Genomic DNA, 26,785 nt, shown 5'->3' with positions numbered 1-26,785 from the left:
CCAAAGAACAAACATGGTAGTTTAAATAAAATGGTCACTCTTGTTTCTTCTGTACATAGAATTGACTGCAACATGTCTTGGAAACGATGCACATAAATATCCAGCTCCATGGTATACATAGCAGAATGCAGATTCTAGCTGGACAAGGTTGAAAATATGCCAGGATATATATAACATGCCTAGCTTTACAATTACAGAACTGTAGTTACCTTTTTGTAATACCTGTAATGGCTGCTAGGAGTGAGATTTCTGGATTTGTTGGGCTATAAATCCCATAATTCTTCAGGCCTAGGCCTAACTCCAACCAAGCATCTTGCTTGTGCCCCAGTGCTAGCTGGGAGATTTCCTTCTGAACAGGAAGCGTAGGCAAAGCTAAGCCTAGCTAAGGCAAAGCCTTTCAGAAGAGTCCTTTCTCCCAAGTGAGCCACATTTAGTTGTCTGTAAGGCATCTGTCTGTCAGGCACAGCTCCCAGAAAGGAGGATTATGGGATCTGTATTTTTTAAAAAATTCAAAAATCCCATCTCTAATAGCTTCCATAAATTCTTGGTGTTTCTTGTGAATTATTGGGGGGGGGGGGACATAAATTTTACCAGCAGCTGCTTAGCTCTCCGTTGGATAGTGGAGGAAGGTTTCTGTTTTACAAAGCATGTTAACATAGAAAGATAATGTGAAAATAAGGCTGATAATTCCCTATCTCCATAATCTTTGGCCAGGACATCCTTTTTTAATATCCACAGATTCAGTAAAGCAGCACACAAAGTCTTCTTCACAAACGTTTCCAATGGCCTGCCGTCAAACACCCATGGGACCAGCACTCTGCCAAACGAATCTTTTATTGTATATTGGCTGAAATCTGTTGGTGGAAATACCATGCAGAGGGCTGATGATATCACCAGCAGGGGAAATGTTCAGTAACTGAAGATTTCCTCCTCTGCTGCTGTGGGTTGTCCAATCTGCAAATAATTAATTTCATTGCATGTAAGCCATGGGACAGAAGGAGGAATTCTAGTATTCCGATGGTCTCCCCCTGCTGGTAACGTCACCTGGCAGCGGCAATGTTTAGTAATGAAAGACTTCCTCCTTCAGTCTCATACGTCCAATGTGATGAAGCTGATTATTTGTAGATTGCATGAGCCACAAGAGAGAAGGGATGAATCTTTAATTACTGAAAGTCTCTACCTGTCATGACATCTTCCTCAAGTGTAGTTACACAAAGAGGATTTCAGCCATTGAATTCTTGTAACCCTCCCCTGCCTTTTTTTAATACTGGAAAACCACACATTCACTGGGCTTAGTTGCCATGACTATACAATTCATTTCTGGATGCTGAGCATGCTCAGCAGAGAGGGGTGATGGAAGGGCTGTAAAACCGTGGATGTATGGTGGAATAAACTGGTACATGCATGAATCAAGCAACAGAACCAGGCTATGTCTTGGAACGTCAGTCTTTTGATGCCAGCACATGTGCTTTTAGATCTCTGACACTACTTTCATAAATGCTGTAATACAAACCATGTGCTGGGGAATGTTTTTTCTCTCCTTGTTTCATGTGCATTTTCTTATAGGTTAAATGTGACATTACATATTTTTTTTAATCCCCTATGGCATGGGGCTAACTTGCTCTGCTCAGAACGGTAACACTCAATTAAGTAGACTTTTTCCCCATGATCTACACCCTCCATTGTTACCATGTTTAAAGGGAATAATGGGAGCACTGACCTATATTGCGCTTCTTATTATCGATGGAGATGAAGCGTATGCAGGGATTATTGGAGATGTACTGTGCTGCCCAAGGGACATCAATCTGTGTGCCAGCTTCATAAAAAAGGCCCAGAGCATAGCGAGAGGAGTAGCTCACAGATTCCAGTTGTTGCCTTTGACTTTTGTTAATTACTGTGGAGGGGAGAAAAAAAAAAGAAAAGGAATTAGACAATTACTTTTCTCTCAGAGCATTAAAACTGCAAATAATACTACAGTTAAGCTGCTTAATCTTCCCCCAAAACAGCAGTCGTATGTGCCTAGAAAAACAAGCCATGTACTATTTTATAGCTTTAAACAAATTAGAGAACATGAACATGAACCTAACTCTGAGTCTTTCGTTACTGTTATACAGGCATTTGTCATGTATGTTTGGGAGATTTTAGAATCTGCAGGGCACTTGTTGTTCTGTGTTTTAGGAAAAAGCAAATTGTGGGGGGAAACTGCTGCAGTTCAGGGTTTCAGCTGTAGTCCATGGGAGTGTTCTGAAGCTCTTTAGAAAGAGGACACGAGCTCAGTATTCTAGAAGATGGACTCATGGCAGTTAAAGTGGTACAGTGGTGCCCCGCATGACAATGATAATCTGTTCCATAGAAATCGCTGTTTAGCGAAAACATCGTCTTGCGAAAAACGTTTCTCCATTGGAATGCATTGAAACTTGTTTAACGCGTTCCAATGGGGAAAAATCATCGTCGTTTTGTGAAGATTGCCCACAGGGAAGCCACAGGGAAGCCAATCAGCTGTTAAAATGGCTGCCCTGTGAAGCATCGGTCCTGAAAACACCCGTTTTACGAAGCGCCGATCAGTGGCAAAATTGCGAAAATCGGTTTGCAAAGCAGGGGCCCAAATATCGTCCAGTGAAAATCACTCATTGTAATCACTGTTTTGCGAATCGCTATAGCGATCACAAAACCTCATCATCATGTGGATTCGTCATTTTGCGAGGTCGTCGTCTAGCGAGGTACCACTGTATCAAACTGCTCCAACTGTATCATGTAGATACATCCTATGTAAACACAGGAGTGATTGTTGTAAGGGCCATCTCTATTGTTATTTTAAACCAGCAGGAACCTTCTGGTGATTTCTGAGTCTATATGATTGGAATGCGGCCAAGAAAAGGGCCCACAGACTCCTGAGCTTGCCCACTCCTGAAATAAGCCCAACAAATAAACCAAAAAGGAAAAAGCTGAAGAGAAAATGTTGCCTCACAAAATTATGTCACATACAAAGTAAATACGATCAGATTGCCAGTTAATGGCTACATTATGGAAGAGAATTGCATCTTACAATGGGTATCATATCACAATTTAATACACTAAATTTAGAATAGTTCCAAATGGGTACAGAAAATTCCAAAATACTGTACCAAGATCGCCAATGTCATTAAAAACATCCCCAAAACGTTACCAAGTAAACATAAACTGTTTTTCCCACAAGAGACATAAAAACTCTAAGATCAAACGAAGTGTCTTTATTCACCCTCAAGAAATCAGATCAAAATGGTTAATGAAATTTCATCCTGACACATCTTGGACTGTGCTTAAAATTTTTTTCTGATTTGGTAACAGAGGTGACATTAGATACTCAGAAACTCAATGGCCTTATAGGCCCCTTCCAACTCAATTATTCTGATTCTATGAAACCTCAGGCTAGTTGGAAGGTACAAGGTACAACTCAGCTTGCACTGAAAATGCATGTGTTTACTTGGAGTGCAGCTAGCTAGCTATATCCAGCTACTTTCAGGTCTCCAACACCAATTCTGACCTTTGCTGGCCATCCTTCTGAACCTTCACTGCTATACTTAGGGTTGCTTACCTTAGTTTCTCCTGCTCTTCCAGATCAGTGGTTCTTAACCTTTTTGAAAGAAACACCCCCTTGAGCCATTGAGGAAGTTATCATCGTCCCCCTCCCCGCGCTGATATTTATTTATTTATTTATTTATTTATTTATTTATTTATTTATTTATTTATTTATTTATTTAAAACACTTAAATCCAATGACCCCTGAAAACAAAATTCAATTCCAAGAAAATGAAATGCCCCAAAAAAGTAACATTTAATGATTTAGTTGCAAGTGAATTTTAAGACGCAAAAAGAAATATAAAAAGGGCATAAAAACAAACTGCAATGCAGGAACTAAAAATTTCAAGATGAAAACTCTGAAACTAAATTAAGATTGGAGGAAAATATATATTCATGGACACTGTAAAAAGGCTGCAGCCATCTTCACAGGTTTGGCTTGCTCCAGCGCCCCTCTACCGCCCCCTTCTGCTCCAGCGCCCCCACGCCGCCCCTTTTCGTTTTACCGCCCCCCTGAAAAATGAAATCGCCCCTTGGGGGGCATTATCGCCCACGTTAAGAACCACTGTTCCAGAAGACAGTTCCTCTCTCTCTTAGAAACAAGACACCTCGGCTTTGATTTGAGAGCCTGTGGCCAAACATGGCTCTTAGCATCTTAACCTTCATTAATTAGAACTAGGTTTCCTCTAGTCTTTCCTTTCACAATTTATTTCCAAGAACAAACAGTACCTTCCTTGCTTTCTTAAATGAAGAATCTGAGCTTGTTTATCTTCCAAGGATAAAGTGTACTTCTTTATCCTTATTTCAGAGGGGTGAACTAATGTGTCTGTAAGTTCACTCTACTAACAAGGTTGTTGTCTAGAACCCTGAAGAATATCTTGGTCTCAAGAATGTTAATATTCCTGTTCATTGGGTTAGCCAATGGGCCAGATATGCCCAAGAGAGCCTTCTCATTCGCTTCCACAATAAAGGAGATTTGTGCGCAAGCAAATAGCAAATTCATCCATGGAATTTCTGATATACAAGATATTCCGTATCTATACCAGGGCACATGTGGTGTGCAGCTACAAGGACCTTGCCCTGCCTGTTAAAACTCATCTATTAATTTAAACTGTCAAGATTGCGTAATATATTTCACCCCCAAATTATTTTGATTTTCAAATCTCTGAAAGAAAAATAATAACCCACATGGGATAGAACTAAGATTCTTGTGATGGCAAACATTTTGAAACTGGAATAAAGCAGGCATGCAGGCATTTTTAATATAACAGCTACAGTAGCAAAAAACCAACTATTGTAAGTAAAGAGTCATCCTTTCATTGCTCATGAATAATATTCTTAAAATGGGTTCAGTTTTCAGTAATGTTAAGACACTCACAAGGGCAATAGCATATGCCTATGCTGTTATACTGAAACAGAAGATTGTAAGCAATGGACTAGAATGCTTATACTCATCAGTCAAGGTTAAATGTGCCGAGTCTTATCTACATCACTCCAGTGTTAATATCCTGTCTATATACTCATTCATGCATTTCACTTTTCTGCTGGCTCGGGTCCCTCAAAATGACTTGCATCACGAACACAAAAACATATACACAATAACTCTCTAATTGAACACTGCTTGATAAGTAATTAAGAACAAAAGAGACTGGCCACTAACATAGTGAGACAGCTTGGAGAAGATACCTGTAATGACTTCCTAGCTTTCAAAAACCTGGTGAAAGCGAAAAGCTTTTACTACTACTACTACCATATTTCCCCGAAAATAAGACAGGGTCTTATATTATTGTTTTGCTCCAAAAACACATTAGGGCTTATTTTCATGGGATGTTTTATTTTTTTCATGTACAGCAATCTACATCTATTCAAATACAGTTCTGTCATCTTCTTCTGGTTGCTGCACAATTCTGGAAGGCAGGGTTTCATTTAGCTAGGGCTTATTTTGGGGGTAGGGCTAACATTAAGAGCATCCTGAAAAATCATACTAGAGCGTATTTTCAGGTTAGGTCTTATTTTTGGGGGAAAAGGGTACTACTGTATTACTACTACTAACAACTGTGTGCTGTCAAGTCAATTCTGACTTACAGAGATCCTTTTCAGGGTCTCCCAGGTGGAGAATATTCAAAAGTTGTTTAATATTCCCTTTTTCTGAGGGCATTCTGGGATTGTGCAGCTTGCCCAAGGCCACACAGGCTGGCCTTGGGTAAGCTGCAGTGGGGAGTCAAACTCCAAACCTCTGGCTCCACAGCCAAGTACTTAAACCACTGAGCTATCCAGATGATCGAATAATCATCCTCATGTGCCATCAAGTCAATTCTGACTCATGGCAACTCTTTTTAGGGTTTTCTAGGTAAAGGATACTCAGAAGTGGTTTGCCATTCCCTCCTTCTGGGGGCGCCTTGGGACTGTGCAGTTTGCCCAAGGCCACATGGGCTGCCTCTACTCACGGGAGGCACCAATTTTTCTAAAATCAGTGTGACTTGGTTACATTGCTTCCAGAAGAAAAGTGTCACCACTGAACAAATGCTATTTCTAGTAGCAACCACAGTTGTTCCAGGTGGATGTGGCACCTCAAGTTATATAAATACAAATAAATTACTCTCTCTTGTGAACCTTGCACTAGAGACAGGCTTCTAGAGAAGTGCTGAACATGGGATACCTGCGTGTTGTAAGAGTCCATCAGTACACCTTTCTACATTTACTCAGTAAAAAATAAAATACAAGACTTATCCTGAAAATCATGCGGTGAAACTGCTATTATCGAAGCATGTCCTTCTGAAACAAGAGCTAGAGCAAAGGATGGGCCAGGACATTGTGTAAAGCAACAAGCATCCAATGTTATTCGCGAAGGCTTTCACGGCTGGGATCTAATGGTTGTTGTGGGTTTTTCGGGCTCTGTGCTTTCCAGAGTGCTGTCCTCTGAAGATGCCGGCCACAGAGACTGGCGAAACATTAGGATGAACAACCTTCAGGAAACGGCCAAAGAGCCCGAAAAACCCACAACAACCAAACATGCAATTCTTTCAGCTAGGTGAAGGTGCTGTTTCCTCAAAACTATAGGAATTGCCAACATCATCAATAGGTAGTCATAGGTGTCACTGCTTTGTATCACTCAGTGGCAGTTCTAAAGAAAACTTCAGAGTCTTGCAGGGCAACACGAAGGGCTGCTAAGCAAGAACTGTCATACACACTTCAACTGCATCCAAAGCCTCTGCCCTGACTACTTGGCTCATCTCTCCATCAGTTCCTCATTCACAAAAGGAGACTGAGGTTGAATTACTTTTTAAAACAGGAGATACTCCTCTGCACCTGGCATTTCTCACTTGCTCATCTGCATGGTCTGGTCTGTCTGTTCTTGAAACACCATTAACACATTGCACTGTGGTCCACACTTTCAATGAGGTCTGTACAACAAAATTCCATAGATGAGAGTTAGGGAAAGCTAGGATTCCCAGGTTCTCACTCCAGGATAACAACTGTCAGCTTTATATGTTCCACTGAAGTGGGAGAATATAAGCAGCCAATGCTGCATGTTCTTCCTCTCTAATACTCCTTTGAAAAACTCTGTTACAACCTTACTCCCACTTGCTGCACATTTGAAGGGGAGGTCCTGCCTGTTACAACAGACTGGGAAAGCAGGCTATTGAAGTCAGAATTATTTTGTCAAGGCCAGATGTATGGCAACCGATGACCTCTAAGCACCCAAATAACATTTTCTGGTAGTTTGAGTCTGTGGTGCATCACAGCTGACATTTACTCTTGAAAAGGTTACTTTTAGTGTGAGTTCATAAGATTTTTTTCAATCACATCAAAGTTCGACCGGGTACCAAGGTATAAGTTTTCTCATTGTTTAATATTCCATCTCTTCAGAGTATGAGAACAAGACATTGCTTCACTTATGGTGAAATAGGTTTTCTACCCTGTTTCTCCTAAAATAAGACCTAACCTGAATATAAGCCCTAGTATAATTTTTTCAGGATGCTCGTAATATAAGTCCTACTCCAAAAATAAGCCCTAGTTAAATGAAAGCCTGCTCTCCACCACTGTGCAGCAACCAGAAGATGACATGACTGTATTTGAATAAATGTAGATGGTTGTACGTGACAAAAATAAAACATCCCCTGAAAATAAGCCCTAACACATTTTTGGAGCAAAAATTAATATAAGATCCTTTTTTATTTTCAGGGAAACAGTGTAGACACCCACAACACCAGCCTGCCTAATTCTACAATATTTATTTATCTAATTACGGTACTTGTATGTTTCATATGAATAAAATATATGATTCCATTCTTACAATTTCTAAAGGAAATCAACCCTGAGTGCTCACTGGAAGGACAGATCCTGAAGCTGAGGCTCTAATACTTTGGCCATCTCATGAGAAGAAAAGACTCCCTGGAAAAGACCCTGATGTTGGGAAAGTGTGAAGGCAAGAGGAGAAGGGGACAACAGAGGACGAGATGGATGGACAGTGTCAACAAAGCTACCAACATGAATTTGACCCAACTCCGGAAGGCAGTGGAAGACAGGAGGGCCTGGCGTGCTCTGGTCCATGGGGTCACAAAGAGTCGGACATGACTTAATGACTAAACAACAACAACAAAATTCTTTCTCTAGTTATATAGAAATCACTCTTACAGCTATGGCATACATTTTACCTTGACAGTTTCATCTTCTGGTTTGTGGACCAAGGACTCTGTGAAAGCACGATGAGGACTCCGAGCACTAAATGAAAGCCTCATAAACTTGTTTGTCATTTGATGTAGGAAAATCAGAAATCCAGAAAGTCTCCAATAGACAGATGCTCAGCTCCTGCTCAGATACCACTATTTAGAGAGCCCTTGCCATGTTAATTTGTTCCATTGTTAAATCATTCTTATTAAGAAGTTTTTCCTTACATTTACAAAATTCTATTTTTCCTTTCATTTGCAAAAATCTATTTTTCTTACATTTACAAAAACTATTTTTCTGTAATTTGTCTATTAGGTATAGTTCTGTCCTCACAGACAACAGGGACCAAGTCTTTATCCTTTCCCCTTGTCCTACCAGTTGTTGTAAACTCCTTTAAAAATGTGTTGGGGAGTGTAAGTGGCACTAGAATAATTACTTTTCAGGAACATGCCTGTTACATACAGCACTGATGTTACCTGTCTGTCATGGGTTTGGAGGGAAAGTTCCATCCTATGGGGAGTGGAAGGCGGGACATCAGGAGGAGGGGCTGTACTGTATATATAGGTGAAGCCTGTGAGAAGAAGCTAGAGAAGAAGCAGCAGCTGGGAAGAAGAAGCTGGTGTGGGAGTCTGTGTGTCAGACAGGGTACTACTGTGTGTCAGTCAGTACCAACCTGATAGGTTCAGGTGTCTGTATGGTTAGCCAGAACTGATAGGTTCAGGGTCTGTGCTTCAAGTTAAGTGTTCTGTGTGAACCAAACTGTGTGTATGTATGAGTGAAACTAAGCCACGTTACTATATCTTATTCACCTGATCATTTTATTTTCCCTGTGTGTTGTTTAAGAATAAACCTTATTCTTTTATTTGTTGAAAATCCATCCCTGGTCTGTGTGACTTCTTATAGGGAATGGTTGGTGGCAGCTTAGTTAACGTGTGGCAGATCCCAGTAGGTCTGGGTTTGTCACATTGATTGGTGTCCAGCGTGTGGGATACGACTGGTCCAGTTGTCCAGCGGTCCAGCAAAGCCTTGGCAAGTGTGCCCAGAGCAAGGGGGGTCTAGTCAGGGACAATCTGAGAGCGCGTAGGTAATCTTCTAGGTGTGCCTCACGGGGAGGTGCACTAGTAGAAGAACGTGTAACCTCAGATTGGGGGCTAGATTAAGGAGCTCTGAGGCAGCCTGTTTTGGCGGGAAAAAGCTGAGGCAAAATTGTAAAGTAGAAGTGATTTAGCCTGCCTGCTGAGAGGCCTAGCAGAGGGGGGTAGACTCTGGCTCGCAACTGTTGCAAGTTAGTGCTGAAGGACAGCAGCAATCTATAGAGAAAGCTGGTTCTGAGGCAAAAGAAAAAAAAAAGTGGTCGCTTTATTTTGAGGCTTGACTTTTGAAAGCAGCCTGTTCTGGGGGGGGGATTATGCCCTTGACTCGAAGCCAAATGGCAGAAATGGGTGAAGTGAAAGACCCCCAGGTAGACCAAGGTTCTGAGGATGAATTTGGCTCAGTGCAGGGTGACAGCACGGGAGAACAGAACCCAGAACTCAGAAAATTGCTCATAGTCCAACAGCATGAACTGAGGATGAGGCAATTTGAAATGGAGGAAAGGGAGAGAGAAGAAAGATTAGAGAGAGAGAAAATTGCTCTGGAAAAAGAACGGATGGCGTTTGAGTTAAGAAGATTGGAACTGATGAATCAGAACAATAATAACAATAGGGATTCTGAGGGAGGCCAATTGTCTAAAGCTGACCTGAAGAAATTCCCTATGTACCACAAGGGAGATTGTCCTGAGGTGTTCTTTTCCCTAGTGGAAAGAGCGTTTGTGGACTTCTCAGTAAGGGAAACTGAGAAGATGACCATCATGCGATCTTTAATCAGTGGCAGCCTTGCTGAAGTTTATTCAGAGATGCCAGAGGAACTGATGAGAGATTTTGCAGAGTTTAAAAAACTGGTGTTTGCCTGACATGGGATAAATGCGGAACAGCTGAGGCAAAGATTCAGGTCAATCACCAAGAAACCAGAGCAGACTTTTACCCAAGTGGGGGCCCAATTGGTGAGGCTGCTAGAGAAATGGCTATCTCAGGAGGGGACAGAGACCTTTCAGCAGCTCAAAGACTTGATAGCGCTGGAACAGTTCTATTCAGTCCTGCATGGGGAACTGAAATTCCAGGTGAGGGAAAGGAAACCGAAATCTGTGGCAGAAGCAGCCGAGATCGCAGATTTTATTTCCCAAATAAGAAAGCCCTTGGGTGAGGGGAAAGCGATGGGGAAACCTAAAGAAACCTACAGCAAGTACTCTCAGGGACCAGGGAAAAGCCAGCAAGGGGGAGGGGCCCATGGTGAAGGGAAGCCCTCAGACATGAAACCAAGACCTCAGATTTTGGAGGGAAAACCAAAACAAGATGAGAAAGAATCAAAATATAGCAGAAAATGTTATTTCTGTCAGGGAAAGGGCCATCTAATCTCAGAGTGTGAGAAATTAAAGCAGCTAAAAGGAATTGTGCCTCAGGATTCGAGTGGAACCAAGCCAAAAGCTGTGTTCTGTGTCCAGAAAGAGCAAGGCTCATTGTCACTGAGGGAGCCTGTTGCCATGGCTACTCAATCTGGAACAGCTACATCTGCTGATCAGGCTGAGGAAAATGGTCCTCTTGTAGAGGTCAGGCGCTGCCTACTGGTGAGAACAGATTCTCAGTTGTTTGAAACAGCAGGGGTGGACGTAGGAATACTTGGCCATCAGTATCGGGGGCTGCGGGACACTTGTTCTCAGGTGACCCTGTGCCATCCAGATATTATTCCTAGGGAATATGTAATCCCAAATGAGAGCATGAAGGTGGCAGGGATTGAGGGGCAGGTGATCTCACTGCCAGTAGCGGAGGTACCTGTGAACTTTCAAGGCTGGAGGGGAGTTTGGCGGCTAGCAATTTCATCGACTCTGCCAGCAGCCGTGCTCGTGGGAAATGACCTGGCTGAACATGTGAAACGGGTGCTAGTGATTACACGTTCACAAGCCACCACGGGGACAGTTCAGGGGGGTAATGATGAGCCAGAGACGGAAGCAGAGGGGAGTTCAGAAGCTGTGGTGGAAACCTTAACCACAGACAGCCGATTTGGCCAAGAGCAAAAGGCAGACGCCACTCTCCAAAAGTGTTTTGAACAGGTGACTGACGCCCAGCTAACACCTGAAACCCCAGTGAGATTTCTAGAGAAAAAGGGGATTTTGTATAGAGAGACCCTGAGGAATATCTCAAAAGGGGGAGATGGGATCCGAAGTCAGCTAGTGGTACCTGAAAAGTATCGCCCCATGATCTTACAAAGGGGGCACTCTGACATGTTTGCTGCGCACTTAGGGGTGAACAAAACACAACAGAGAATCACACAGAATTTTTACTGGCCTGACATAGGGAAGCAGATCAGGGAGTTCTGTAAACAATGTGATGTGTGTCAAAGGCAGGGGAATAGCCGCGACAGGACCAAAGCAAAGTTGTGCCCTTTGCCTGTGATTGACACTCCGTTCAAATGCATAGGGGTGGATATTGTGGGACCTTTGCCCAAGGCCACAAAGAGGGGGAACAGGTTCATTCTCACCATTGTGGACCATGCCACGAGGTACCCTGAAGCCATACCCTTGACTAACATTGAAACTAACACAGTGGCAGATGCCTTGGTGGGGTATATGTCCAGGATGGGATTTGCCTCAGAAATAATCACAGATTTGGGAGCATCATTTACATCGAAGCTCATGAAACGCTTATGGCAAATCTGTGGAATTAAGCACAAGGAAACCACTGCCTATCACCCTGAAAGTAATGGGTTAACTGAGAAGTTCAATGGGACTCTAATGCGCATGATTAGGGCTTACTTGGCAGAGAATCCAAACAATTGGGACCAGAAGCTGCAATCCCTTTTGTTTGCGTATCGATCAGTGCCACAAGCCAGTACCGGATTCAGTCCATTTGAACTTTTATTTGGGAGAAGGGTGAAAGGGCCCCTGGATCTGATCAAACAAAATTGGGAGCAGATCACCCAGGATGACCCACAAGATGTTGTGACATATATAGACACCTTGAGGAATGACCTAAAGAGAAACCTAGAGCTAGCAGCAGAGACCCTGCAAGCTCAAAAGGTCAGAAAGAAAGCTTGGGATGACCAGGAAGGCAGGGAGAGGCACTTTAACCCAGGGGAGGAAGTGCTTTGGCCTAGGCCTTGCAAAGAGAGCAAATGTCAGCTGGGTAGCCCAGAAATAAAATACTTGGGTCACATGGTAGGGGGAGGAGTGATAAAACCCCTAGAGGCCAAAATAGAAGCAGTTCGTGATTGGCCCAGACCCAACACCAAGAAAAAAGTCAAATCATTTCTTGGGTTGGTGGGCTACTACAGAAAGTTCATCCCGAGGTTTAGCGAGATTGCGGCTCCGCTGACCGATCTGACGAGGAAGAAGGCTGATGACCGCATCCCGTGGACCAGCGACTGTGAGGCGGCGTTCCAGAGGTTGAAGGAGGCGCTCGTCCAGTATCCAGTGCTGCGTGCTCCAGACTTCGACCGGGAGTTCATCATCTACACCGATGCGTCTAACAGCGGGGTAGGAGCAGTTCTGTGCCAGGAGGATGAGAATGGTGACCAGCATCCAGTGTCCTACCTGAGTAGGAAACTCCAGAAAGGTGAGAGACATTTGGCAACCGTGGAGAAGGAGTGTCTGGCCATAGTCTACGCGATCCAGAAGGCCAAGCCTTACATCTGGGGAAAACATTTTATTCTGTGCACTGACCATTCACCACTGCAATGGTTAAGGACAATGAAAACCCACAATAGCAAACTTATGAGGTGGGCTTTAAATCTGCAAGACTATGACTTTGAAGTGAAGGTGGTCAGAGGGTCAGTGAACTGTGTTGCTGACGCCTTGTCAAGAAGACCTGAAGAATGAAGACGGCGAAAGAAACATGGACTATGTATATATATTGATGACAAAAAGTTAAATGTACCTGTTTTTTGAACTTGGTTTGTATGAATAAAGGTAACTTGATGTAATGTATATGGTAAATGTTTAAATGCCTAATTGATATGGTTAACTTAGAATGTAAGTATAAGTAAGTATGGTATTGTATGTTATTATATGACTGTTTTTGTATGTTTTGGGTCCAGGTTGTTTTTTGGTGAAAAGCACCTTAGCTTTCCCCCTACAAAAAAACTTATAAAGAGGGGAGGTGTTACATACAGCACTGATGTTACCTGTCTGTCATGGGTTTGGAGGGAAAGTTCCATCCTATGGGGAGTGGAAGGCGGGACATCAGGAGGAGGGGCTGTACTGTATATATAGGTGAAGCCTGTGAGAAGAAGCTAGAGAAGAAGCAGCAGCTGGGAAGAAGAAGCTGGTGTGGGAGTCTGTGTGTCAGACAGGGTACTACTGTGTGTCAGTCAGTACCAACCTGATAGGTTCAGGTGTCTGTATGGTTAGCCAGAACTGATAGGTTCAGGGTCTGTGCTTCAAGTTAAGTGTTCTGTGTGAACCAAACTGTGTGTATGTATGAGTGAAACTAAGCCACGTTACTATATCTTATTCACCTGATCATTTTATTTTCCCTGTGTGTTGTTTAAGAATAAACCTTATTCTTTTATTTGTTGAAAATCCATCCCTGGTCTGTGTGACTTCTTATAGGGAATGGTTGGTGGCAGCTTAGTTAACGTGTGGCAGATCCCAGTAGGTCTGGGTTTGTCACAATGCCTTCAAGATGAAGCACTACTTAAATGGTTAATAATAGCTCTAAACGAGCATATCAACCCAAAGTTTCCCTTAGGAAGGTCTGTGCCAAGCAAAACAACCTTCTGCTAGTTAATATTTTAAGATATGTGTATGTGATTGTTCATTTACCAAGGTACTTGTAATAACCACAAAATATCCTTCCTCCTTCATTTTTTAAAAACTAAGTAATATGATTTAATAATAGTGTATGCAGTGGGAGGACAGAGGTGGACTTAAGAGTGCACTTTCACACAGAGGACAAAATGCTCGAGCACTGAGAGTTTTGTTTGTTCGTTTGTTTTAAAAGACAAATTAATTAAGTCACACATGGAATCTTTAGAACAGATCACCACAACAGGGCTGCACAAGCAGGAGCCTCAGTCATACCTGTTGCACTTGCAATTTAATTGTGGGGAGAGTTGGGTGAATTCAGAAAATACAAGCAAAGTGGTGTTATAAATCATATGTAACACCTGAAAGACAGATATATCTCCCATGCCATTGTTATAGTACTATGTCAAGGTCAAAAGTATGATTCTCAACGTCCTCAGAGCATAGTAAGATTGATTGATTGATTGATTGATGAATGAATGAATGAATGAAAATATGTTGATCTCACCTTTCTCCCCAAAAGGACCCAAGGTAGGGGTCTATGACAAACGTTTACAACTGGGCAACCTCCGATGGTATCCCAACTTGGAGATTCTAGTTGAAGACAAGAGATGAAGTATGGACATCAGAGTGGAAAAGCAGAAAGATGTCCGCATGGAGATGTCATAAGAGCTGGGACTTAACCTTGCTCAGCACTTATGAATCAAAAGCATCAAGAAACAAGACACTGAAACCTTGCTGCTAAATAGGTCAGGGTCCAGTCAGGTCAGCGCATGTACAGGTGATTGCCTGGGATCTGCATGTCACTGCGGAAGTGTTCCTGTTCAGTGATGCTTATTGAATGAAAAGCACCAGGATCAATCCCTGCCGGGCAGTGCAGTACAAAGCAAGACTTGGAAAGCGCTTCACTAAAACCTAGGAGAGCAGCTGTCTGCCAGTACAGGCAATAGTGAGTTACATGGATCAGCAGTTCCAGCAGCAGCACTTATGTCAGCCTTTGGCAGAGAGTGTAAAGACGGTAACAGGCAAAGGCACTGCGATAGAATTTGTAGAACTGTGCCACTACTGTCCCAGTAGGCATTTTCACCAAGAGGGTGACAAAACAGATTTATGAATACAATATATGCTTCAGCCATATGGAAAAACCTAACAGTTATTCACAAAAGGAGCTCTACTTTTTCTTTTCAATTGCTGTGATAGCTGAGGAAGAACACCTGACATAATACCAGGAAAGTACATATATTTATATGTATATATTGGTAATTAATATTTTAAAAGTAGATGCTCTGACTGTGCCTCTATGGTTTTAAAATTATTTTCTTCTTAACAAAAGTTCTCCGAGTCAACATAAATACTTACATGTACTCTCCCCTTCCCCAAAAAGTTGCAAACTAAAAAGAGTCTTTTTGGATTGTAAAGCAAGTTTGTACAATCTTTAAAAATATGAAAAGATTTTGACATTTCCTTAGTTAAAATATCACAGCAAGAGAACTCAGTGAATGAGATTTGAAAACCGGATTTGAAAGCCGCTTCAACTATAACTAACTAACTAACTAACTAACTAACTAACTAACTAACTAACTAACTAACTAACTAACTAACTAACTAACTAACTAACTAACTAACTAACTAACTAACTAACTAACACTAAGTAACAATTAAAAAAATAAACATATATGTCCAAAAGAGAATGTCTTCTAATGACAAAAAAAGAAGGTTGCATGTGGAATTACTAGCCACTTCTGTGCATTGGGATACATCCTTTTTGTTCTCAAAATAGTTTGCGGACTCTCTTGGAGCTTTATACAACCTTTTGAATGAATTATATATTTTCTAGTTTTTATGTATTGCTTACATTTTATCCTACTGCTTCTTTCTCCTTCTCATTTGAGCCTCATTACTGACTTATCAGGTAGTTTAATAAGAAAAAACAGTGCCTGGCTCAAGTTTGCCAGTGACCTTAATTGTTCAGTCAAGATCTGAACGTGGACCTTCCCAGATCTCACTTGAATGCGCTAACACTCTTCATTTCATGGGATGGAGGAGCTGCAATGGATGTCCAGGAACTCACCAGGCAGACAAAATGCCTTTAACTTTATAGTTGTTGCTTGGCTGCTGTACAAATACAGCTGGAGCTGCAAACTCCTGGCCACTGCAATGGCTCTTTGGGGCTGCACAGCAGTTCTAGAGTCCCTTCTACATCATAGAACCTTCAGAGCTGTGGGACAAAAAGAACATTCCTTTCTAGAAGGGGCAGGAAATAAATTAGGTGAAAGTTGTTGCAATTTGTGGAGGTGGTGATGGTGGTGACTGTTCTACAGGAGCGGGGGTGAGGGACCAATGGTGACCACAAAACAAGGGTGTGTGGCTGTTTGTGGGCTATATGTTGACCCCACCATCCTTTAACCACTGTATGACTTCAGCTCCCCACTAATAACACAGTGTTAATGGAAATGGGTTCAGTTGAGATGAAAAGTATAATGCTTCAACTCACACGATGGTACACCATTGGAATGCCAGAGAAGAGTAACAAAAATGACATTTTGCAGTTACAGCGGGACAGAACTTGGAAAACCACTTTTAAAAACTTGCTAGTAACAGTTCCAAGACAGAAAGCAATTACAGTTTTAGAAGAAATATGTCTATTGTTTTCCATTTCTCAAAAATAATGAAGTCCATTTACTTTCCAAGCAGTTGAAAAAAAATCTGAATATGGCAACAGGGGATGTATGCAGCACAAACCAGTGATACTGAACTATTTGATATTCCTCCTCTGCCATTAAATGCCACCGTATAACAATAAAACTAACTAAAATATTAAAACTACATTGCAAAAGGAGTGATATTATCCATCATTATACTACAGTCACAATGTTACAGACACACAGTTATACTGGAGAAAAATAACTAGTTAAAAGTAATTCATTATTTATAACTAGTTACTTTTAATACTCAAAGCCTAAATGGGTACTGTACTTGGAATTTCTGTACAGTCCATTTATGGACACCTGCCATTGCATCATGCCTAAGAAGATAAGCCTGAAAACGAGCTGTTCCGTGTCAGTCACAAATGTAGAAGCCAACTCTTTTTATACAGTATGAGAGTAACAGTAGCAACCAACCTTGCAGCAGGCCTGATGTAAGACAATACATGAGGTAATGTGTGAAGAGTGAATGTATCACATAAAAGCTTAGCATTGTAAGCAGGAGATTTCTGAAAATTTCTACCCTTTAACCTATCATTTCCCAATTCTATACAGTAATAAGTCTCAATGGGACTGATTTCCTAGCAAACAAGACTGTAGGCCTATTTTTATACATGCTGATTTTTCTTACGCGTGTGCATATATGTGCACGTGTGTGTGTTGGTATCTATGTGTGAGAGAGTCAATTACGTATGCCATACTATAAAGTTTAACTATATACACATGAACATACATATTATTCCTTCCTTCAACAGATTGTTTTGTTTAAGATGATTTTATTTGTAGTGTCTGACTAAACTATATTTTGGCAAAGAATCTAAAACTACTCAATTAGATACAGATTGTCTGAACAAGCTGTAATATTTTGAAGCTGCTGCTGATTGCTGTTCTAAGTTAGAAAGGAAATTGTGGTTAAACTGTAACAGGTATTTTTAGCAAGGGCACAGTGTTAACAGAACTTAGAGGAACACTGTCCTGGCAGATTGTGCATTTGGCCCTTTGTGTGTGTGTGTTTGTGTGTGTGTGCGTTTAATACCTTGGAGCCTCTGTGTGTGTGTGTGTGTGTTTGTCTCTCTCTCTCTCTCTCTCTCTCTGTGTTTGTCTCTCTCTCTCTCTCTCTGTTTAATACCTTGGAGCCTGTCTCTCTCTCTCTCTCTCTCTCTTTCTCTCTCTCTCTCTGTGTGTGTGTGTGTGTGTGTGTGTGTGTGTGTGTGTTTAATACCTTGGAGCCTCTCTCTCTCTCTCTCTCTCTGTGTAATACCTTGGAGCCTTCAATTGCCAAGACAGATTTCTAAGAAGATGGGATATTAGGAAGATGCAGTGTTGTGCATTTGGCCCTTTGTGTGTGTGTGTGTGTGTGTGTTTAATATCTTGGAGCCTTCAATTGCCAAGACAGAATACTAAGAAGATGGGATATTAGGAAGATGCAGTGTTGTGCATTTGGCCCTTTGTGTGTGTGTGTGTGTGTGTGTGTGTGTTTAATATCTTGGAGCCTTCAATTGCCAAGACAGAATTCTAAGAAGATGGGATATTAGGAAGATGCAGCGTTTGCTCAGTGGAAATGGAATGTTCCAAAAACCAGGGAACATTGATTGTGCCATAACTAGTGATAGGTTTCTTGAAAGTGGGCCAACAAAATGTTCCTTCGGGATGACTCAGCGGACGGGATCTGGCTGATCAAAAGAGTTTAAGTCAGGAAAGCTTCTTCCTTCCCACCCCCTGGCAACATTGGCCTGGGAATGTTATGCTCCCCCCGCTTCCCTTGCATGATGGGTTTGGGCTTTCTGCCCGAATCATCTGTAGCGATCCGCAAGTATCTGGTTGCTGCCCTGCACCTGCTCAGTTTTGCTGAACCTTGTGTAGTCACTTACACATTCTCAGAGACCAAGGAAAGCTTTGAAGGCAGCCAGGCACACTCATTGCAAAAGGCAGCTACAGTCTTTTGCTCTTGGTGTTCCTTTGGTTAACATTTCTCCCCATAATGTTTTTGATGATCTGGGTTCAATTTTGCACACAACATGTATGTGTAAAGATAACAGGAGCAGACCTATGCTAAGCAATGTCCCTGATTCTTATGAAGTTAAAAGCCTATTAAAGGGGAACTGCTTCTCTCTCAGAAACAACATAGTAGAGTTATACCTTAAATTTCTACCACCTTGAAAACCTCTGTGATATTTCTTGGGTGTTCCAGCGGTGTACGTATTCTTACAGCATGGTTAAGTAGCACAATATGGTGAGGACAGAAACAGTTTTACCGTCTCCCACATTACAACATTTGGTCAACTATAATGAATCATAAATTCTAATCATGAATGAATCATAAAACCAGCTTTTCACCCAACCTTTGTTGTTTGAGGCTATTTACAGACAGATAAGATTGACAGGGATCCTGATAAGATACCTTGCATTCTAAATCCGTGTTTCAACTAATTTTAAAATGTTAATATCTATTCTATTAATAACCTACAAAACAAGCAGAAAGGTCTTCTGGTCACAGTCATGAACACCGGGCGTGTCACTAGTAATGAGTAACAAGTAACAATGATTGGAAACACAATCCTGTACTGTACGTGTCTAGTTAGAAATTAGCCCTGATGAATTCAAGGGGATTTGCTCTCAGATCCATCTGTACTGGAGGCTGGGGCTTATTCAAACGTGCCATAAATTGAAGACATACACATACTAGGTAAGCTCATGCCACATCTTTCATAAACAAGTGACTCATGGTGGGGTGGCCTTTGGTGGTTTGGGGCCATTTTTTCCTGATGTAGGAAACTCCAAGGACATCATTCACCTGCTGAAGTGAATCTAGTTTATTATCTGGTTTTAAAAAATCCCCCACTAACGACTACAAAAAGATTTTTTTTACCCACAATCCTCCAAAAATTGTGCATTTGTTGTTGTTGCATGCTGTCAAGCCATCTCTGGTTTACTGTGATCTGATGAATAAGGTACCTCCAAAATGTCCTGCCTTTCACAGTCTGCGCAAGTCTGTGACTTTGTTTATGGAGTTAATCCATCTCATATTTGGTCTTCCTCTCTTCCTCCTACCTTCAATTTTTCCAAAAAATATTGTCTTTTCTTGCAAGTCTAGAGCAGGAGTCTATTCTTCATTTTTCTTGATAGTCTAGAGCATGGGACTCCAAACTTTGAGCATGAGGGCCACATTGTATAGTTTTCCATATTTTTGAGAGCTGAAGGAACATGCACCTCTGTGCGGGGCCACATGCACACACACCCACGGATGGATGCCCTGCTGCATATCTGCATCCCCTGCCTGCCTGCACGGATACCCGCCCGCCCCCCCCCTATGCACACACGTATAGGCTGAAGAGAACGGGCTGGATAAAATGGCATGGTGGGCTGCATGTGGTCCACACGCCGAAGTTTGGAAACCCCTGGTCTAGAGTATCCACAAACGAATCAACTTTTATCCTGGAAGCTTTATTCACTGGTTAGATTTCACACCATATGTAGTAACTGGAAAATAACAGTTTGGATGCTCCTGGCCTTAATCCCCAGTGACACTAATGAGGAATTTTGGGTTTTAAAAGGGGTGTGAGTTCCTTGAAATGTGGCTATTCCTTTAGTTAATAAGCCACAGAAACATGGAGAGATCAGCCCAGTCTCACCAAACACCTTCTTTGATTTGTATACAAAAACTGCACTTTGGATGTAAAAAAATCACTCTAGAAGCATTCAAAGTAGAAAAAAAAGGTATCTTTATTTACAGTAACCATTTGTAGTTACAGTCGGAGGAAAAAGGAGAGGGAGAGAAGGAAATGGAGTTTCCAGTGTGCAGGAACCTCTGCATATTTGCTGCTTGGAGAATGGTCAGAGGAAGATGAAAGAGATCTATCAATAAGAAAATGAGAGCAAAAAACAATGAGGAAGAGGGGGCAGAGGCGAGTTTATTTATTTAATATATTTTTACCCTTTCGTTCTCCTTAAAAGGACCAAGGCAGCTTACATAATTAAAAGACAATATTAAAGCTAACAACAGTAAGCGCAAGTACTAAAAAGGATCAAACATATTAACACGTAAGAAAAATACAGTGGTGCCTCGACTTACGAATGTCCCTACTTACGACCATTTCGAGTTACAACCAGCTCCAGCCGCAAAATTTACTTGCAACTGGAGCTTCCACTTACGAACACAAACAGGCAGGGGGAAAAGGCGGGAAATTCAAATTTCTAACTGTAGGTGGTGACAAGCCTGCTTCTTCGTAGCTCTTTCGCCCCAGCAGTTAGAGAGTGTGTGTCGTCGTCGGAGGCTTGGGACTGCCCCCTTCTGCTTCTGAGTCAGCATGTGTGTGTGTGTGTGTTTGCAGGGAGGCTTTGGGCTGCCTGGTAAGATAAGGTGCTGTTTTCTGCTTTTTAAAAACTGTTCTGGGTGTTTTTGCAGTGTGGTTTTGAGCTGGGGGAGTTATGTTTCTGTGCTGTGATGGGTGTTTCCCCCCCCCCCATTTCTGATAGGTCTTGGGGGTTGTTGTTGCTTTTTGGAGTGTTTTTTCCTGTTTCCAATAGGTCTTGGGGGGTTTGTTTGTTTTTTTGTTCCCCCCCATTTCCAATGAGTCTTGGGGGTTTGGTTGCTTTTTGGGTTTTCCCCCCATTTCCAATGGGTCTTGGGTTTTTTTTGGCTCCGCCAATTTCTGATGGGTCTTGTGGGGTTTGATTGCTTTTGGGGGGTTCCCCATTTCCGATGGGTCCTGCATGCTTCCCTTGCTTTTTTCCTTTGTTTTCTTTGCATTTCTGACCTGACCCCTTTGTTCTCTGTGCATTTCCGATGGGTCTTACACACTTGATTGCTTTTCTTTTTCCCCTGGAAGGGATTGCGTAATTGTGTTCCCAATGAATCTTGCAGTGATTTTTTTTGTGTGATAATTTTCTTTGGCTGGAATGGATTAATTGCATTTCAATGCATTCCTATGGGGAATGGTGCTTTGACTTATGACCATTTCGAATTATGTCCATCTTCTGGAACGGATTATGGTCATAAATCGAGGCACCACTGCAAAACCAAAACACATTCAGAGCAGTAAGGTGCAACAATCCATTAAAAACCTCGCCTCAAATGCTGGAAGCATGAAAAAACATATTATCACTCAAGTTACTGGCAAAGAACAATCAAATTAAACTTGTAAAGCCCCCTCTCACTGACACCCAGTGTTGGTGCATGCAAGACTGCTATTATCCCAAGTGATATGTCCTTACACTTGCTGCCCTTCCAAGTTTCAGTCTTTTTCCAATTTCTTGGCTGCAGTTTCAGTTTGCATTGATGACTGAACTAATGTATACAAAATCTTGATAAAGTTGTGCACATATTCTGTAGTCATGATTTTTGTCCTTTTAATATTCAGCTACAATCCTGCTATTGCACTTTCTTCCTTCACTTTAATCAGAAGTCATTGCAGCCTTCCACCTATAATATAGTGTCATCTGCATATCTTAAATTATTAATTTATTCCACCAATTTTCATTCTTCCTTCAACCAAATCTAATCCATCTTTCTACAAATGTTCTAAGTATAAACTGTTCTTCTCCTGCTGCCACGGCACCATTTATCCGAAAAGGAGTGGGGAACTGTCCCTAAAATAATCCCCAGAGACAAATTCAATACAAGTGCAATATTAGTGGTATGTACCTTGACTTCTTATGTTCACTCATGAATTTATTCTATTCTTCCTGTGAATTACTTTAAATACCTATTATAGCTATAACAATTGCATTATTGTATTAATGCCTGTACAAAATGTTTTACATTTTAAAATAATGTCATATATACTGTCCCTTGCAAACAAGAAGCTCACATTTTTTTTCTGTTTTATCTATTAGATTATAGCCCCTGAAGAAGGCTGAAAATATACAGTGGTGCCCCGCAATACGACCCCACAGTACGATGAAACCGCAGTACTACGACTTTTTTGCGATCACTATAGCGATCGCAAAATGATGGTTCCTATGGGGCAAATCTGCTTTACAATGATTAGGTCTCTGCTTTGGGAACCGCTTTTTCGCTGTTCAACAATCTTTACAGCTGATCATTGGCTTCGCAAAATGGCCTCCCGCTGTTTTCCGACCCATGCTTCGGAAGACAGCGATTAAAAACAGCTGATCAAAGCTCTCAAAATGGCTGCCCTCTGGAGGATCTTCACTGGACGATGAGGTAATTTCCCCATTGGAATGCATTAACCGGTTTTCAATGCATTCCAATGAGGATTTTTTTCGCATGACGACGATTACGCTGTACAGCTATTTGCCTGGAACGGATTATTGTCGTCATGCAGGGCACCACTGTATCGGTCGAAACGCATTGGGCTCTTTGAATAAAATACTGATACCCATGTTTACATCCTGGGACTATTGTCTCTATTTGCTAGACAGCTTCAATGGATGTACTGGTCCTTTTTGTTTTTGTTCCATTCTAAGTACAGACTGAACAGGTAAAGAGAGAAAATACAGTCTTGTCTGATATCTTTGCCCATAGGAAACCATTCTGTTTCTCTGTGTTCTACCCGTAGCTTCCTGACCGCACTACAGGCTACATGTCAGGACTACCAAGTGATGAGGCACAGACATCTCTTTCAGAATGATTCACTGATTCCCATAGTTCACATAATCAAAGTTTGTGTTGTAGTCTGTAAATTGTAGACTGATCTTTTTCTGGAATTCTTTGGTGTGCTCCAGTATAGTTACTGCACTCCTTGGCATCTCCCTTACTGGTGACTGGAATGTACATTGAACATTTCTGTATATCAGTAGGCCATTAGTTTGTTTTCCATATTTGTTGGCCTATTTTGTTGGGATTTTAAGATTCATTCATTCATGAAATAATTCTATTGATATTCCATCAATCCTAGTGACTGATTTTTTTCCAAGTGCTTTCAGAGCAGTTTTCACTTCACTTTCTATAATTGCAGGTACTTAGTAATCCGATTCCTCTTTAAAGGAATCTGTATAAATTCTTCAGCATGTTAATTCTACCTGATCTTTATTTTATTCTGGTCAGACATTATGTTCCCCCCACCCCATGTATTTCAGCATTCCTAATCTAGGTTTACAAAGCTTATGCAAGGCTACAAAAACTGGCAAAAATATTTTAGAGGCAACATGTATCCTTGAGACATGTGATTCCCACCTGTGAAGTAATTACACAATGGTAGACACCATATCATCTGACTAATCATCTTCAGGGAAGGCCACACTACAACAATGCACCTCTGATTTATACATTAAAGGTTTGTTTATTTAGACCATTTGTAGCCTGCCTTTTGCCTTAAAAAAAGACTTTTGAAGTGGGGAAAAGTTTACCAAAAAAAAAAAAAAAGTTTTTCAACTGTTCAATTCATGCCCTGCAGTGCTTCTTTGTGCTATGGAAACTTAAAAAAAAAAAAGAGAGAGAGAGAGAAAAGAAGCACATCTGAGAACCAGACGCATAAGACAGGAAGCAGCCTCTAAACACTGTTGTGACTTGGAAGGGCAGAGCTGTATTTTAAAAATGCAGTGTGAGAATAAGCCTGAAATAAGCTCCTTGTTGAAAAAAAAAGGGACATGTTGCAATCAGCAGGGATGCTGTTTCAACCTGACAGGCTTTAACACTATATGGCTTCATGTCTGAGGCCTTGAATTATACAAAATTACACATTACATCAAAAGTTGATGAAGCCAGCATGCAAGACACTCATTCTTTCTTTTGTGGGATTTCTCTACCAGGGCATCAGAAGCTGCTTATTAAGATACTATCTGTGGGAAGACTATATAGAAGAGATTCTTAAGGGGGGGAAGCATTTGTTAATCATTAAGGATTTTTTTTAAACTGACACAGTGAAATGATGCTGGCTTGGTTCCACTGCCTAGGCCATTTCCAGCTGTAGAGCATTTGACTGTTTTTATACTTATGTAGGAGGCAGCAAAGGTTATGAGAAAGACATGCTTCTCTAGCTGTGTTTCCTTGTCATGGCTTTAAGATTTTAAAGGGCAGCATTGTTGATCTATTCAGCCACATTAATGCCTGCATAGTAATGGTAAAGAAAAATATGCACAAACCCAAATAGGCTGAATGTCCATTTGGGTATCTTTCTGGAGCACTATAGCATAACAATTATCCCTGGAAGAGCACAATGTTTAGGAACATTATGGCAATTGTCTATTAATGAACAGCATTTCTAAATCAATGTCATCATGAACGGTTTGCTATAAAGTTTATTGCCTCAAGTTTGTGACACGTGAAAGATATGTAAAGGGTACATTTATGGACTTACATAATCCAAGTAGGGGAAAAGACAATAAAATAGAATTGTATTACAGTGAGTTTTTTATGAAGTATCTTAATGGCTTATGATGACTTGCTGTATGCATTTCTCAATCCCCCCCACCCCACCCCACACGTAACTGACAAAATGGTATCTTGCTTACCCAAAAGAAGTTTTCATGCTTATTCATACAAGGCCTTAAATGATCTGCCCTATAACAGACATTGTTCTGAGTCCTGACCCAGGTCCTCTTGTGGATGCAAGCAAGAGGGTTAAAGGTGCATAAACTATCATGCAACAAGACTGTGAATCATCTTCCTAAAGGAATGGGGAAGTGTGTGTAGAGAAAACAAGGACACCTAATGGAATTTTTTTGTAGGATCAAGTTTAATCAGAAAAATCATGTTCAAATCTGATGCATGCTAACTATCTGACTGACCCCACTCATCCATACATGGCTGTGTTACGCAAAGCCAAGAAATGGCTCTCCTCCCAGGATTGACATACTTACTGGAAGTGGGCAAGGAAGATTTCGCTGCTGGAACTGTTCAGAACTAAAATCTTACACCCACCTCCTAAGTTGCCCCCTTCTATTTCGGGAAGACTTGCCTAAAGGACCCATATGAATGTATGAACACTTTGCCCCACTAAGAACAACTGGAATTGGGGTGTGTGTGTCTGTGAAGTGCTTTTCACATTTTCCCAAATGATTTGCTAACCATTAAAGTGCGAAGCTATACTCATTCATATTAAAAAAAGCTTAAACTCTTGTTTGGATTACAATGAAAAAGTGGGGGGGGGGGACAACTGAGTGCAATGTGTTAGTAATACATTGCTTTGATCAAGAAAATAATGTTATCTGTTTATACTGGTAAAAACAATGTATCACTCACACATCTCTTAACTAGAAGTGCTCCCTTGTCTTCTGCTTTGATTTTTTTTTTTGCTAAATACAATGACTCAGCAGTTCAGAAACTGACAATGGGTAAAATCTTGTTGCCTTAATTTACGCCAGCATTACTAGGATCAGGTACCAGAAATACTTAATTCAAACTGATAGAAAGCCCCCTCTGCCTTCAGATTCTGAAGTCCCCTAGGGCTCCCTTTTGCCCTAGGAAAGCCTATGGGAGCCTTGAGGCAGAGTGGAGAGGACTTGAAAAGTAAAAAAATTCTATGAGATCGCCACCATTGGGATAGTGAAGCTTTAAAATAATGATTAACGTCTGCAACCGATGATGTCATCAGGACTTACAGGCAAGCAGTTGTGCAACAGGATTTCAGTCACTGTAATGTTGTGAGACCAGCAACAATCCTGCAATATATAACACTGAATTACAGAAGTAACTCAACTAATTATATGGTCCTCTGAAATACTATATAAAGTGTGAGAATTGAAGACTTTTCAAGCACACAATCAGCAATCCCTATTCTTTTTAACTAACATTCAATTTAATCTTCCAGGGCTATGGGGCTTTGTTACATGAACTGGGAGAGGTTTCTTTTGCATCCGCATAAAGATGGAAATTTCCAGTTGCTCACTTATAGGTGAGAATGAAACATTTCAAAAGTTTTACAAGAGTTTTTATGTTTTCTGCTTTTTCTCACCTCCCCCCCTTTTTCTTTCTTTTTCTTTTGCATTTCAGCAACTTTTTGGCAAAAATAATAATTGTGTTTTTCAAGTACAATAAAACCCTTGCATTTTGAGCAGAAACGTTTGTTTGTTTTCTGCAAAATGCATTTTCTTAATGCAAAAGATAAGCTTT

General features: G+C 41.2%; 1 protein-coding gene across 4 annotated transcripts in view; it reads right to left on the bottom strand.

Annotated features, from left to right (window-relative positions):
* Positions 1-26,785, bottom strand: part of RNLS (renalase, FAD dependent amine oxidase) — a 291,960-nt gene that overhangs the window by 183,808 nt on the left and 81,367 nt on the right. For all 4 annotated transcript variants that reach the window (XR_013543984.1, XR_013543985.1, XM_078391345.1 and 1 more), the window contains exon 5: positions 1,721-1,894. Coding sequence is in view for 2 of the 4 variants with exons in the window: in XM_078391345.1 (XP_078247471.1) it covers positions 1,721-1,894 (174 nt within the window). In the remaining 2 variants the exon portion in view is untranslated. The remainder of the gene's footprint in view (positions 1-1,720; positions 1,895-26,785) is intronic.

This window comes from Pogona vitticeps, chromosome 3 (assembly GCF_051106095.1).
Source record: "Pogona vitticeps strain Pit_001003342236 chromosome 3, PviZW2.1, whole genome shotgun sequence".
Taxonomy (NCBI): domain Eukaryota; kingdom Metazoa; phylum Chordata; class Lepidosauria; order Squamata; family Agamidae; genus Pogona; species Pogona vitticeps.
The sequence above is the reverse complement of the archived record's forward strand: the minus strand, read 5'-3'. Positions and strand labels throughout refer to the sequence as shown.